The following is a 13915-nucleotide window of genomic DNA, read 5'->3' as shown; positions in this document are numbered from 1 at the left end:
ACCCTGTATTATAGATAATGTAGTCTTTTCATCAGAACATTTTAGTTTACATTGTGAGAAGATAATCAAATGGCAAATAAAGTGACCACCCTTCTGAAGTACTTCTGAAATGGATAGACAAATCAGAATATTGTTGTGAATCTGAACCTTTTAGTTTGATCACAGATATATATATATATATATATATATATATATATATATATATATATATATATATATATATATATATATATATATATATATATATATATACACATGTTGTTTCATCAACCATTTTGTTTAAAGAAATTGGAATGTAATTTCACGACCATTAAATTAACTTGGATTGATGTGGATGGGGAAAAATTGCATTAAGAAATAATTATGTACCACGATTGTCAAATTGAAAATGTAGAGGTCAAAGACAAAGTAAAAATCTAAATTGACTTTTACTTTTTATTGGGAACAAATTGTTAATGTTTGTTGCTCTGTAGAAAAACATTTTCTTGTTCATTTATTAAAGTGTAATCACAGTAGGGCTGAGCAATTTTGCCTAAAATCTAAATCTCGATCAATTGAACATTTTAACTCGATTACGATTAATTATTTAATGATTTTTTTTTTTTTATTTATTTATTTATTTATTTATTTATTTTTTTTGCCCTCATAGTTCACTGACAAGTTTTGGACAGTAAATGTGCTCACTTATTACAAGTGAGAGATTTCTGAATGAAGGGGCCTTGATTTGAAAAAATTGAAGGAAATGCACAGTATCTACTTTCTATGATTATTTACTAAACATCAATGTTAAACAACTGAAGTAAACAACACATTGCCTAAAACGGTCACTTTTTTCCTTATAAAAATTGAAAATGAATTATCTTGATATTTTGGAAGCAAAATGTAATATTTTCAATGTTTTTCATATTAAAAGTATTTCTTCTAAATAAAATATATATCCTGTAAATACTATTTTAAACAGTGCGTTTCTTGCATCATCTGTAAACAAATATTTTAATGTAATGCATAACATGTCATAGCATAGCATCTCTGGCGTAGCTTCCAATTATCGTCAATGTAGTGCAAATGGGTCCATCGTCCTACTTTACCAGAGAACAGATTTGACTGCAAAGTGGCCTCAGATGTATAAATCAGCCTCAGCCTTTAACAGAGGGAATGCAATTGAACGAATCACCCTGGAAAAATTGGATTGATTATTGGTTCTAAATCTCGATTTTTGATTACTTTTCGATTAATCGCCCAGGCCTAAATCACAGTTTCCACCTGCAATTGCATTTCTGCTTTACTGTTGTCAACAAAGCCACATGGGTGGAACAAAATATTAACCAGTATTATTGTAGCCTAGTTTTTTTGATTTAGTTAAATCCAAAAATGTTGACATTAAAGATAACATGATTTTTTAAACCAAGACCATGTGGTTGGATGGGTTGATGTGCATGTGATTTGATGATAGATTTTCTCCAATAAAACGCTCATAAAATGACTCGCAGAGCATATCTGGAGATTCATTCAAAGTTCATGTCTCCATCTGCTTGTTAAGTCTTGACGTATTTGTGACATATGAAATACTGTTTCCGGGTCCCAGCCACTGCTTATTTGAATTGAGAAAATATTAGTTTATGACCACTTTTTAGTCATATCACACATTAAAGGGAATTTTATGTTGATAACATCAGTCTCTGGACTGGCTGCATCACAAATGCCAAAATTTTAACAGTTTATAAAAGATTAATCACTTTCTTCTGGCTGTCAGATATTAGTCATTGGCATATATATATATATATATATATATATATATATATATATATATATATATATATATATATATATATATGTATATATATATATATATATATATCATGATTTTCGAAAGTAAACGTTTTGTAAACGTTTATTATTACCATTTGATGAGTCTCCCTATACCTCATCTGTGATATAACGCTTGGGCCCGGAAGCCGCTTCGCGTGACATCAAACTTAACAAGCGGATTGAGGCACAAAGCAGACAATCAAAAACACCATGCAGCACACCTTGAACAACATTTGTTTGTTAGTAGTAGACAAATGTGCATCATTCATTTACAATGAATGAAAAAATGTGCTGAATCTCCTGGACCTCTTGTTTTAAACCGTATAAAGTGTTTTTAAGACCAGACTTTGTGATTCCGCCTTCATTTTCCGCATAGCAGAAATCATAAGCCCCTTAAAATGCTTTTCAATCCATGTTGTGCTGGTTCTAGATCTACAATTTGTCATCGCCATTTCCCTTCTCTCACATAACAGATGTATTAGATTGCTGTTACTTTCTATTTATAGTCACTGTGATGTGTCAAGTGTTTGCTTTGTGAATGTGTGTGTCCATCCATCATTTCACCCGTGTCCACTCTGACGATTTACACAGTCTTCTCTCCTCCAGGTTCCCTCCTCACATGGTGCCCCCTCACCACAGTTTGCACACCACAGGGATCCCCCACCCCGCCATCGTCACACCCAACGTCAAGCAAGAGTCGTCTCACAGTGACATCGGATCCCTCAACAGCTCGTGAGTTCACTTTCCAACTCACTATCAATCCAAATAGCACCAAAAGATGTTATGCAAACAATAAAATCGCCTCCTTCTCATTTGCAGGAAACATCAGGATGCGAAAAAGGAGGAGGAAAAGAAGAAGCAGCCGCACATAAAGAAACCTCTGAACGCGTTCATGCTTTATATGAAGGAAATGAGAGCCAAAGTGGTGGCGGAGTGCACACTGAAAGAGAGCGCAGCTATCAACCAGATCCTAGGCCGAAGGGTGAGTGTCACACACTACTGGGCCAAACTACTGTAGCAGAAGGCCATCTCATGCTTCTAAGACCACAGATTGCTGTATACCCCAGATCAAGGGGACATTGGAAACCCCAAGTTCACTCAACAATTAAAATTTACTCACTATTTACTCTCCCTCAAGTGGTTCCAAACATTTATATATTTCTTTTTCTCTCAGACTTTTTTATTTTTGATTAAACTATCCCTTTAAATATCAATATCTCTGTAATGGCTGTGGATTTGATGGATGTCTGTGTGTTTCTCTGTGTACAGTGGCACGCTCTGTCACGAGAGGAGCAGGCCAAATACTACGAATTAGCCAGGAAAGAACGACAGCTTCACATGCAGCTGTACCCCGGCTGGTCGGCACGAGACAACTATGTAAGTTTTTAAGTTTTCAACATGTAACAATCTGGATTCCTTCCCTAGGGGGTCACATTTAAGCCCATACAAATCATGACAAACAGCCTTAGGAGGAAGCTAAAGCACATGTGGCTGGCTGTTCTTGACCGGTTTAGCTGCTGGAAGACAAAATTTTCCGTCAGTTGACTGTACATGCGCTTTCCCTCAGATCTGTGCTGTGCGATTTTCCTCTGCTTTCATTAGTATTCCACTGGTTCACCTAAAAAGAGAAAGGCGAGCTGAGATCAGAGTAATTAAATAACCACAGGGCCTAAACGCCTCGCAGCTTTGATGAAAGAGGACATCGCTCTCCGCCGGCAGAAATGTGGAATGAGCGCACCGTTTACTGTTTCGCTGGAGTTTTGCGCCTGACAAACGGCCCCACCGCCCAGCCTGTCAACTCTCCTTGGAGTCTGACCACGTGTCTTGACTCTCCTAGTCAAAGTTCCTCAAACGGAGCAAGCTGATCGCTCTGCTCGGACTTGACCTCGGCCTCGGCGCAATCAGCATCGTTTTCGAGAAAGGACTAACGCAACAGAAGTTCTCCTTCTCCGCTCTCCCCCCTCCAGTAAACCGAGCTGTTCAAAGAAACCTCAAGAGCTTCCAATCGTTTCACAAAGAAAGGAAAACTAAGCAGCGAGACAACAAGGAATAAACAAAAGAAGCGAAATAGGACGAAGGGAAAGATAGGGAAAGTTCTGTTCTGTCCTGCAGTGGCAGCTCGAACCTTCAGGCTGTTGCATGAATAAATAAATCAGTAAAAACATTGGGCTCTCTTGTTCATTTCATGTCTTGGTCTTTTCTGCAGTATAATAACTAATGTTCCTGTCTATTTCTCTTTTCTGGCGGGTAACTATCAGGGGAAAAAGAAGAAGAGAAAAAGGGAAAAGCAGGCAGGAGAGGGCAATGGTAAGTGTGCTGCAATTATCTCTCATATTAAAGCAGACCCATCATCTGTCACAAGTGTGACATCTCAAAGATGAAAGTCCAGCCTTTTTTTTTTAATCTCTTTTTTGTGCCTGCCTCATTTTGTATATAGCTATGCTACCCAATGCAATATTTACACGATAGACTGCTTGTTATCCCCTTCCCCTCCCCTTGCCCCATGTCGAGCATTAATAACATTGAATATGCATGACCCCCCACCTCCTCCCCTCCCACCAGCTGGCCCCCCCACCCCTTGCCCTGCCCCCCTCCAGCATTTATTGTACTGTGATATGTATGTTTTGAGAGTGTGAGCGTTAATCACACTTGTGACTGATTGCCAGCCTCTGAATGTGCCGCCCATGCTTGTGTCACTGTGCTTATGTGGTCGTAACTTTGGGCCGTGCCTGCTGCATGTTCTGATACATATATATGTGTGTGTGTGTGTGTGTGTGTGTTTATATAGTGATAATATGTATAAAAGGTTTTTGTTTGTTTTTAATTTTACCCACATCTTTCAATTAAGGAGGTTTGCTGGTTACGTTGATTCACATTACTGTTCTTCTTTATGATGCTGATTACTGTGAGATATATATATATTGTCCAGGACGAATGCAGAGTAATGTATTTGCGGTCTCTCTCCATCATGGACACCTTTTGAAGGCCTCTGTATCTTGTTCTTTTTTTTTTCCAGAACACAGAGAATATTTTCCAAACCCTTGCCTTTCACTCCCTCCGATTACAGGTGCTAATGTCATTTTGAGTCTTAAATTACTAACTTGCTTTTTCCCCCCTTTTTATTTTAGTTCTTTGTGTATTTATTTATTTGTGCTTGTGCAGTATATCATTTGATCTTTAATATTGAATAATGCTACATGTTTACACATGTTCGCTCTTTTATTTGCAAAGCTCAGTAATTCTCTTAAAGAGTTTTGTTTTGCTCATTTTTCAGTTGTTTCCTTTGCTCCATTGTCCACATTCTGTACTATCATCAAAAGATGCTTCTATGTTAAAAGTCATGTAAAAAAAAGCCCCGATTTGGTAAACTCTAAGCATGCAGCTGCAGTATGTTTATAGGACAAACTTCTTTATGCTCAGAATAACCAGAGATGTTGTTATCAGGGTAAACCTCCTTAATCTACAGTCTTCAGTAGCTGCCTTCTTCATGGCCCAGCATGAGTTTCTTCTTCTGCTTACGACCTGCCTTCACCCTCCTCAAACACCAGTCTACTTATAGCTGCTCAGGTGGATGAATGTGGGCCAGGCCTGATTGAAGCAGCTTTGTAGTGCTTACCTGGCTTACACTAATGCTCCGCCTCCTTCCTTTAGCTCCTCCCTGCTACTGCTACCTCAGCAACCTGTCCCTATCACCTCCTCTAGTCTAGAAAAGCCAATTAATTCCCAGCAGACATGTATCCATATCTGCTGCATCCCACCCTGCTTACTGTACCTTTTAACAAATGAGCATTTATTCATGTAAAAGCCTTGTTTCTGAAAGGCATGCATTGTGTGCTGATTTGATTTCTGTCCATCCATTTACTTTTTTTGTTACTTTGTATTACTAACAAAAGACAGTTAAATGCATCTGTAAAGCCTATTGCTGCACATTTGATTGCTACCATTTCAAATTGTCTGTAGGGGGAATAGTCAGATTCATTGGATTCAATTGATCTCTCTTTCCACTCTCTTTTCTACTGCTGGCTTCGTCTTCCTTTCTTCGTCCCGTCAGATCTGAGCGCCCCAAAGAAGTGTCGCGCACGCTTCGGGCTCGACCAGCAGAATAACTGGTGTGGCCCATGCAGGTGTGTATCTGGTGTGCCGGCAGGTGAGCTAGAGCAGGTGACAGCTGGGGAACTCTCTCATTGGTACCTCCTCCCACTTTTCTGGCTCTCTCAAACTTGCATTCTGTCCACGCCACTTCCTCTGCCAATCAGCTTCTGCAAATCTGGGCGATGGGTTTGTTTTTCTTTGCTAGGTTGGGCGAAAGGTACATTTGTGTGGTTCTTTTTGTGTGAGAGTGTGTGAAATGAGGTGGAGTTAAATGAGAAGGCGGGGTTTATTTCCCTCTGTTAAGAGGGAGGGGTGTGGCCAGGGCAGGGTTGAGATGAGCTGGTCATGGTAAGTTTTTTGGGGAGGCATGGTACCAGTGTCCACAGCTGAATCATTTGCTCTAGCTCCATGCCTTTTTGTGTTCAATGACATGTTCCTTTTCTTTTTTTGTTGTGTTTTTATGTTCCTCTATGGATAACAGATGCAAATACCCCTAAGAAGTGTCGTGCCTTGTTCGGGCTTGACCAGCTGGGTTTATGGTGCAAACCCTGCAGGTATATTCCCAGCCCCACTCTTGGGGAGAACGCCTAAATTAGGGTGATAATGATTTGAAGATGACAAAAAAAAATCATTTTTTCTCCTCTCGACACTTTTTCCATGGATTATGTTTTCCTGCTTCAATCTCCAAGGCCTTGTTTCACTTTATATCTTTACAAAGACTTCTTTCTGACTAGTTTCTGTCTTTTTCTGACTTTAGAGTTCAGATGAACAAATCCTCGGGCAGAAAATGACAGAAAAAATCAATTACAAAAGCATTAGTGGCCGTTCATTTTTTTTCAGCTACTCAGGTTCAGGAGGCATTTTCTTATATATTTTTTTCCCCACAGGGAATTTAAAATATCTTAGTTAAAGTTTTAGAAGACATGAGCCAAATCAACCAACTACGAAGTGAATCGCAACATTACAAACTTACAGAGGCAAAAACGACAATCCCACAAAGCATTGTGAATCACAATTACATTTAAAAACAACAGTGAATTCTAATGTTAGAAAATATTTTTAGCAAAACATGCAACCAAATATTCATTTTTTTTTTAAATCTATGAAGACTTTATTTGATCATTTGTAGTGCTTTGTGGGAGTGGGCGAAGCTACAGATGTCTTTTAAGGTTTTTGTTGTTGCGAATAATTGGTAGGATTTATGTAAATTATCTATTGGTAATGTCGTTTTTCCACACGAATAATATTGTTAAACAATTGATAATACATCTGTCTTTTAAGGGTTTAATAGTTATTCTTAAACACCTGATTGTTAAAGATCCTGAATGTTGTGCTCTGTTGGGGTTACAAGTCAACTCAAGTATTATGTTTTTACATTAGTATTGCTGTTTTTTTCTGCCCAAGGAACTAACTTGCTGTTTTGTACTGTTCTATCCTGGTTAGAACTGTGTGATGTAGCCACATGTTATGTGGAGGGTAGAGTTGGGGTGATGCCATCTCATCCCTCCTCTCTTTTTTTTTCCTCCCCTTCTTCTTCTTCTTCTTCTTCTTCCTTCTCCACTCCTCTCTTATAACCCTTTATTCAGTCCCAACCTCTTGTCTTTCTGTTCTAATACAAGCAGTCTTTGAATTGGGAATATGTTGATGGTAGGTATTTGTTTCTGTTAAGTAATACCCTTTTCTGTGTCATGCTTGTGCACTTTCTACTTTTCACTTCTCCCTCATCGTGGACATCAGACATTGTGCTTTTGTGATACTCCAATGTCCATTTTCTACTTGGCTTTTCCACCGATTTCATTATTCTTGCTAGTTTAGAAATCTGTCAGATTTTTCTAAATTCACTCCCACTAGTTAGATCTCCTTCTGGAACGACAGAAAAATTCTCAGGTTTAGAGTATATGGGAATCTGCGTGTTGGTGGATGCGTTTTTCCAAATTGAACATTTTAATATTTGAATTAATACATTCAAAGATGGAAGAGATCAAGCAGAAAAAGCAATTGAGTGTCATTAAATTTTGTTTCGACCAAATAATACACTGTAGAATCCTAACAGTCAAAATCACTAAATGAAATAAGTTAGTTTAACTTAGGATTTTGACTTAACAAAAAAAATATTGTAACTCATGAATGGATTATATTAAGCAGAACTCAAAACGAATGAGTTTTGAATTAATTAATTAATTAATTAACTCTTAATACTAGAAGGAATACCAAACCATTTGAGTAGCTTTATAGTTGTTTGAACTTAAGTTGTTGAACTCATTGCAATTTGATAACTGAACTTAAAAAGTTTAAGTTACTAATACTCTAAAAGTTTGACAACACAAATTATCAACACAAATAATATATGTGTAAAAGATTCTCTATATAGTCATAGTCATATAGTTTACAGTACTCAAACCATTTTGTTTTAAATCTTTAATGGTTTGCCGCAATCAATTTCCTCAAACAATCTGAGTTAACATTACTTATCAGGTTTTACAGTGTAATAATCGTACAAAATACCATGATTTACAAAAGGTGTCTCCTAAAATGGCATTTAGTAGTACTGCTGCACATTTGACTCTTTGGCCCATGTGTGTGTGTGTAGTTGATGAGGTTTTATTTTTGAGGTGTAGTGCCACTCATGAGCACCTCTCATTCAGAGTGAACAGCTTTTTTTTTTTTTCAGCTCTGCTCAGAGAGACGCTGGTAATTGTGTCTTGATTTAGGGAGCTGGAAGGTTAAAAGACCCTATTCAGCTCTGTTTCCTGAAAGATGCATCTGGTGAAATTCCCTCAGAGGCCCATAAATCAATAAGGAACACAGGGATATACTTAGAATCAATATGACTCTTAAAAAATGGATATTAGCTTATTTGCGCTGTTTGACAGGCAGTTAATACCTTGACACCCAAACCCATCCTAAATTCGTGACCGTCCTCCACTTAAGCTGCGTTTATGTAGCTGTTTGGCCTAGTACGGCACAGGCTAGAGTACGGGACAGATCGTATGAACATCTCTGCCTCTGTTCGCTTATCTTTGACCCCTTGAGTGCCACATCGCCCATGTTTTAAGTGTGTTATGTGCAGATTCGTCCAGTTGCATGTTGTGCGTTGTGCATACCCACCATAAACCCAGTGGGTTTTAATGGCCGTGACGAGATTTTAGCCCCCCATTTTTCTTCATCACAGTGTGTATCTACCTCCCTGACTGTCTCTCTGTCTTTTTCGCACTTTCGTCTGAAACCAACACGCATAAGAGCAGGCAGGGGTATGACTTGAGAAACAATCCTTACCTGGCTGTTATTTCCACAAAGAAAATGCCGGTTAATTGAACCCGGTTCTCCCGCAACTCTCTGGCTCCCCCTGGCTTTGATTTGATTCCCTTTTATTTTACTCTCTGTATTTGTTGCTCTTTCTTTTCTCTTTTGGAGTTAGCCTCGGCTGCATCACTGAGCTCGCCCTTTAGGCAGGATAAAGAGAGTTTTTTGGGGAGGAAAGGGGGGGTTGGTCAGGTCAGGTAGGGCAAGGTACACTGAGGTTTTCCCGCCGTCTCAGTTTCTTTCGCTTTCTCTCACCCTATCGGATCTCGTCTCTCTCTCTTGCTACCCCTACCTCACGGCGTGCTGGCTTGGCGCTGGTGAGATGTGGCTGGCTGGAATGGCTGGCCGTAGGCGTAGCAGACGAGGGAGGGTCCTGACCTGAGCAGAAATGCAAACATGGCACCACGACCTCTGTGCAGAGCGCTCACACACATGTCTTAGGGGCAAGCTGAGAGTAGCGCTTCCTCTCTAACCTCTTACCCCACCATCTGAACTTCCCCTGAAGGAACGCAAGGAAAAAGACAGGAAAAAAGAAGGGAGAAAGAGGAGTGTAATAATTCAAGCTGATGTGTAAACCGGATGGATCCCCTCGCGGTTTGCGAAACCGGGGTGGAGTTCTTTTGTTTGGAGTTGCGTTGCGCTGCCGAAGGAAAACAAAGAAAGATGTAGGCCTCACCTCTTTCATCATCCTCATTCCGTCTGTTTGTCTTCTTCTCGTCCTTCCACTGTCCTGTCCTCTCTGCATGTAATCGTGTGACAGCGAGATGTCTAATCTCGACCAGCTCTAGCGTCCATTTTCATGCAAGTGAGTCTAAAAGCGGGTCCGCCAAAAGTTGCTAATGAGATCAGCAATGGGTGTCCCGACTTTAAGATATGTGCATTTAAATGGACGTTACGGCTCTGTATGGATCACTGAGAGTTGAGACTGAGAGCTTCAACATGTTGCTTCTTTCTCTTTGTTTTTTTAGGAGAAAAAAGAAGTGCATTCGCTACATTCAAGGTGAAGGCAGCTGTGCCAGTCCTCCCTCTTCGGACGGAAGCTTACTAGAGTCCCCCCCATCCTCCCCCTCCATGATTTCTCCCTCCCCGTCTTCGAAAGAGTCCAAACCACAGACTGAACAAATGCAACCTCTCTCACTGACTATGAAACCTCCTCCCCTGTTATCGTCATCCCAACACCAACACCTCTCCATGGCTCCACCTCCACCCTTAGCACTGTTGGACAACTCCGGGGCGGGCAAAACGTCCGGCTCGGCACACAACGGTTCTTTGGACCCCTCAGACGTGTCGTCGTCCCGATCCACAGGCTCCGCCTCCTCCAGGCCCATATCTGCGTGTCATTCCCACTCTCTGCTGCCCAGCTCCGCCCCGACGCAACCCCTTTCGCTCGTAACCAAGTCAATAGACTAGCTTTGTTGTCTTCTTTTAAAACCCGCTTTCTCTGTCTGTCTGTCTGTCTGTACGTCTGTCGCGCGTCTTTTTCCATTTTGTGTTCTGTTTTTGTGCGATATGGCTTTGAAAATTTTGTTAATTCTTTATCAAAGTTCATTGGTCAATATTTGACCTGTCATTATCTAAAAAAAAGAAATTATTATGATTAAATATTGATAATTAAATACACTAAGTTGCAGAGTATAGCTTTGTGAATCTGCCAAATTTTTTATGATTTTTTTTTTCTGGGGGGTTCGTTTTTCCTCATTTTTGCGTTTTATTTTTCAGCTGTACAACAGAAAATGCATAACAGTTATGTAGTTTTACATAGACATGTTTAAAGACAGATATACAAAGTAGGTGAGGATTCAGTGAGCCCTTTTCTCAAAGAATTGGTTCTCCTTCATTATTTGTATTAAATACGAGCTTGTGAACCAATCATTTTACAGCTGTCCAAAACTCAGAGGGCACGAGGACCGCGGAGACACCTCTCCGACTGAGGAACAACTTTAATTGTGATGTTACTTGTTCTTGTTTAAATGTACAGAAATACGGGGGGTTACTGTGTATTAATATGCATTGTTCCATTGCGTTGTTCGTTTTATTTTTATTTTTTGTCGTTGTTTACCAGGGGGAGGGAGGTTGACTCGGGTTGGGGTGGGTGGACTCAATTGGAGGGGTGTTTTGCGTGGGGTGGGACGGGGTGGGGGGGTTTGGGATATTCAATACAAACTGTCACAATGCTAGGACCAGTAGTATTTATTGCTTTAGAGATTGCTTGTTGTATCTTGTATGTTGTCCCTTTTTGAAATCTTTTTGTTTTCTTAATACATTGTAAAAATATTCTTTTTCTTAACGTAAGCAACTTATATAAATATATATATAAATGATCCATTTTTACAAGGAGGTTTTGAAGTTTCAAATGTTTTATTGTTTTGACATGAATTTTATTTGATTTTTATTTTTTTGCTATTTTGTTGAAAACCAGGATTCACCTAAACTACAGTGTAGATTCTCAAAAAAAGCTACAAAAAAAGCTAAAAAAAACAAACAAACAAAAAACAGAACAAAAACAACAACGAACAGACGTATGCACAACTTAATTTCTAGAAACATATCTATAAGCCATTTTACAATAGGTGAAAAGGAAACTTGAAACGCGGACGGTGGGTTCCATGTCTTCAGTATAGAATTTCGTCTCAAGCCCTTCTTTTCTATTGCACAGTCTCATCTCCGCCGGACTGTAGAATCGTGTACAGATTTTTTCCCGTGCCAAAATTTGTGATAATTTCCTCTCCACCTCTTATGACGCTGTAGGTTCTTTCGTTGTCCGATGTTTGTTTTTTTATTTTCTTTCAACCATAATTTGCTGTGACGTTACATAGATTGCTATGTATGTAGTATAAATGTTGCTATAACAAATGTGTTTGGTAGCAGATTGTCAAATAATTAAATTAAAACTTAATAAAAGACGGACGTCATACTGTATAAACCCTCAAGGGCCAAATTATGTATATTAGGAGGTTCATAAAAAACTATTAAATACTACAAAAAAAACACAAACTGCCACTTTTAAGTACACTACTACATATAGGTAGATAGAAAAAATAGGCATGTTGATGTTGCAAGAAGCTGTAAAAAAGCTACAAGAGAATCATTCATTCGGTGCCATTGTAGTTGACATGACGCAACTGTAACCCGTCGATTACTTCTCTGGTTTATTAAGATGCTAATGATGAATAGTTTGAATGTTTCCTTAACGGCTGTGATGTTCCTGTTCTCTTTTATGCTCTTATATTTTATTTTGATTTGTTTTTATTTCGTTTTGTTTTTTATTTTGTTTTGTTTTGTTTGTTTTTTTTTTTCGTTTTGTTTTCCATTATTTTAAATGGTTCCCAAAAACCATGTTTTTGTAATGAATAAATGTTAATGCTGTACAGTCTCTGTAGCATGCAGTTCTGTATTAATAAAAGCGAGTTAGTATGTGAACTTGCCTTCTGTCGTCTTCTGCTCTTCATTTGGACACATTTAAATAAACATTGTATATTTGGTCAGGCTATATGCAACCTTCACAAACTGATTTTGATTCACAAAGTTGTCGTTAGATTTAAGTATGATTTTGATTGATCCATTTATATTCCTTCGGATATTAGTTCCTTTATTCATCAGGGGTCACCACAGTGGAATGAACCGCCAACTTATTCAGCATATGTTTTACTCAGCGGATGCCCTTCCAGCTGCAACCCAGTACTGGGAAACTGCATGTCTTTAGATTGTGGGGGAAACTGGAGCACCTGGATGAAACCCACGGCAACACGGGGAGAACATGCAAACTCCACACAGAAATGGCAACTGGTCCAGCCGAAAATTGAACCAGCGACCTTCTCGTGAGGTGACAGTGCTAACCACTGAGCCATCGTGTCGCCGATTTTGATTCAATGTTGGTTAATTAGGGTATGCATGAGGTATAGTAGTTGGCAAGTTTTTTCAAGGAAAAAAAGACTTTAATTATAGCTATTAATTTACTATACATTGGGGAGGAATTAACTGAACTGGATATGCTATATGCAGTGTAATTACAGAAAAAAAGAAGTTTTTATAATAACATCACAGTTATTAAATGTTATTATTCTAAAGTAAAGTAATTGGTTTTTGTAAGAATAATATACATTTTTATAATTACAAGAACTACACTACCTGACAAAAGTCTTAATGTTGATCCCAGTTGTAAGAGCAACAAATAATAACGTGACTTCTAGTTGATCATTTGGTAAAGTGACAGAATGTAGATTTTTCCGATGAAACATCTGTTAAACTGCATCCCAATCATCACAAATACTGCAGAAGACCTATTGGAACTTACATGGACCCATGATTCTCATAGAAATCAGTCAAGTTTGGTTAAGGAAAAAATCATGGTTTGGGATTACATACAGTAGGGGGGGTGTGCAAGAGATCTGAAGAGTGGATGGCAACATCAACAGCCTGAGGTATCAAGACATTTGTTTTGCCCATTACATTACAAACCACAGGAGAGGACAAATTCTTCAACGAGCTCTCCTTCTCATACTTCAGCCTCCACATCAAAGTTCCTGAAAGCAAAGGTCAAGGTGATTCAGGACCGGCCAGCCCAATCATCAGACTCAGGGCTCGAAATTAACTTTTTTACTTGGTAGCACCGGTGCTCCCAACTTCAAATATTTAGGAGCACCAAAATAAATTTAGGAGCACCAGAAAAAATTTAGGAGCATCCACCAAAAATGATTGAGCACCGCTGCAA

The 13915-nt window shown here is 39.0% G+C and overlaps 1 protein-coding gene across 50 annotated transcripts in view; it reads left to right on the top strand.

The window, feature by feature from the left end:
• The window catches only part of tcf7l2 (transcription factor 7 like 2), a 122112-nt gene extending 109488 nt beyond the window's left edge, over positions 1 to 12624 (top strand). For 5 of the 50 annotated variants that reach the window (NM_131259.3, XM_087274649.1, XM_087274634.1 and 2 more), the window contains 8 exon segments: positions 2401 to 2541; positions 2629 to 2791; positions 3079 to 3186; positions 4068 to 4116; positions 4826 to 4876; positions 5861 to 5933; positions 7488 to 7548; positions 10173 to 12624. In NM_131259.3, coding sequence (NP_571334.2) covers positions 2401 to 2541; positions 2629 to 2791; positions 3079 to 3186; positions 4068 to 4116; positions 4826 to 4876; positions 5861 to 5933; positions 7488 to 7530 — 628 coding nt within the window. In that variant the 3' untranslated portion in view covers positions 7531 to 7548; positions 10173 to 12624. 50 annotated transcript variants of the gene reach the window in all.
• Positions 12625 to 13915: the final 1291 nt, after the last annotated feature.

The sequence above is a fragment of the Danio rerio genome, chromosome 12, assembly GCF_052040795.2.
Source record: "Danio rerio strain M-AB ecotype USA chromosome 12, GRCz13ab, whole genome shotgun sequence".
NCBI classification, from domain to species: domain Eukaryota; kingdom Metazoa; phylum Chordata; class Actinopteri; order Cypriniformes; family Danionidae; genus Danio; species Danio rerio.
Note: the sequence above shows the minus strand (reverse complement) of the source record. Positions and strands in the feature narration are given on the sequence as shown.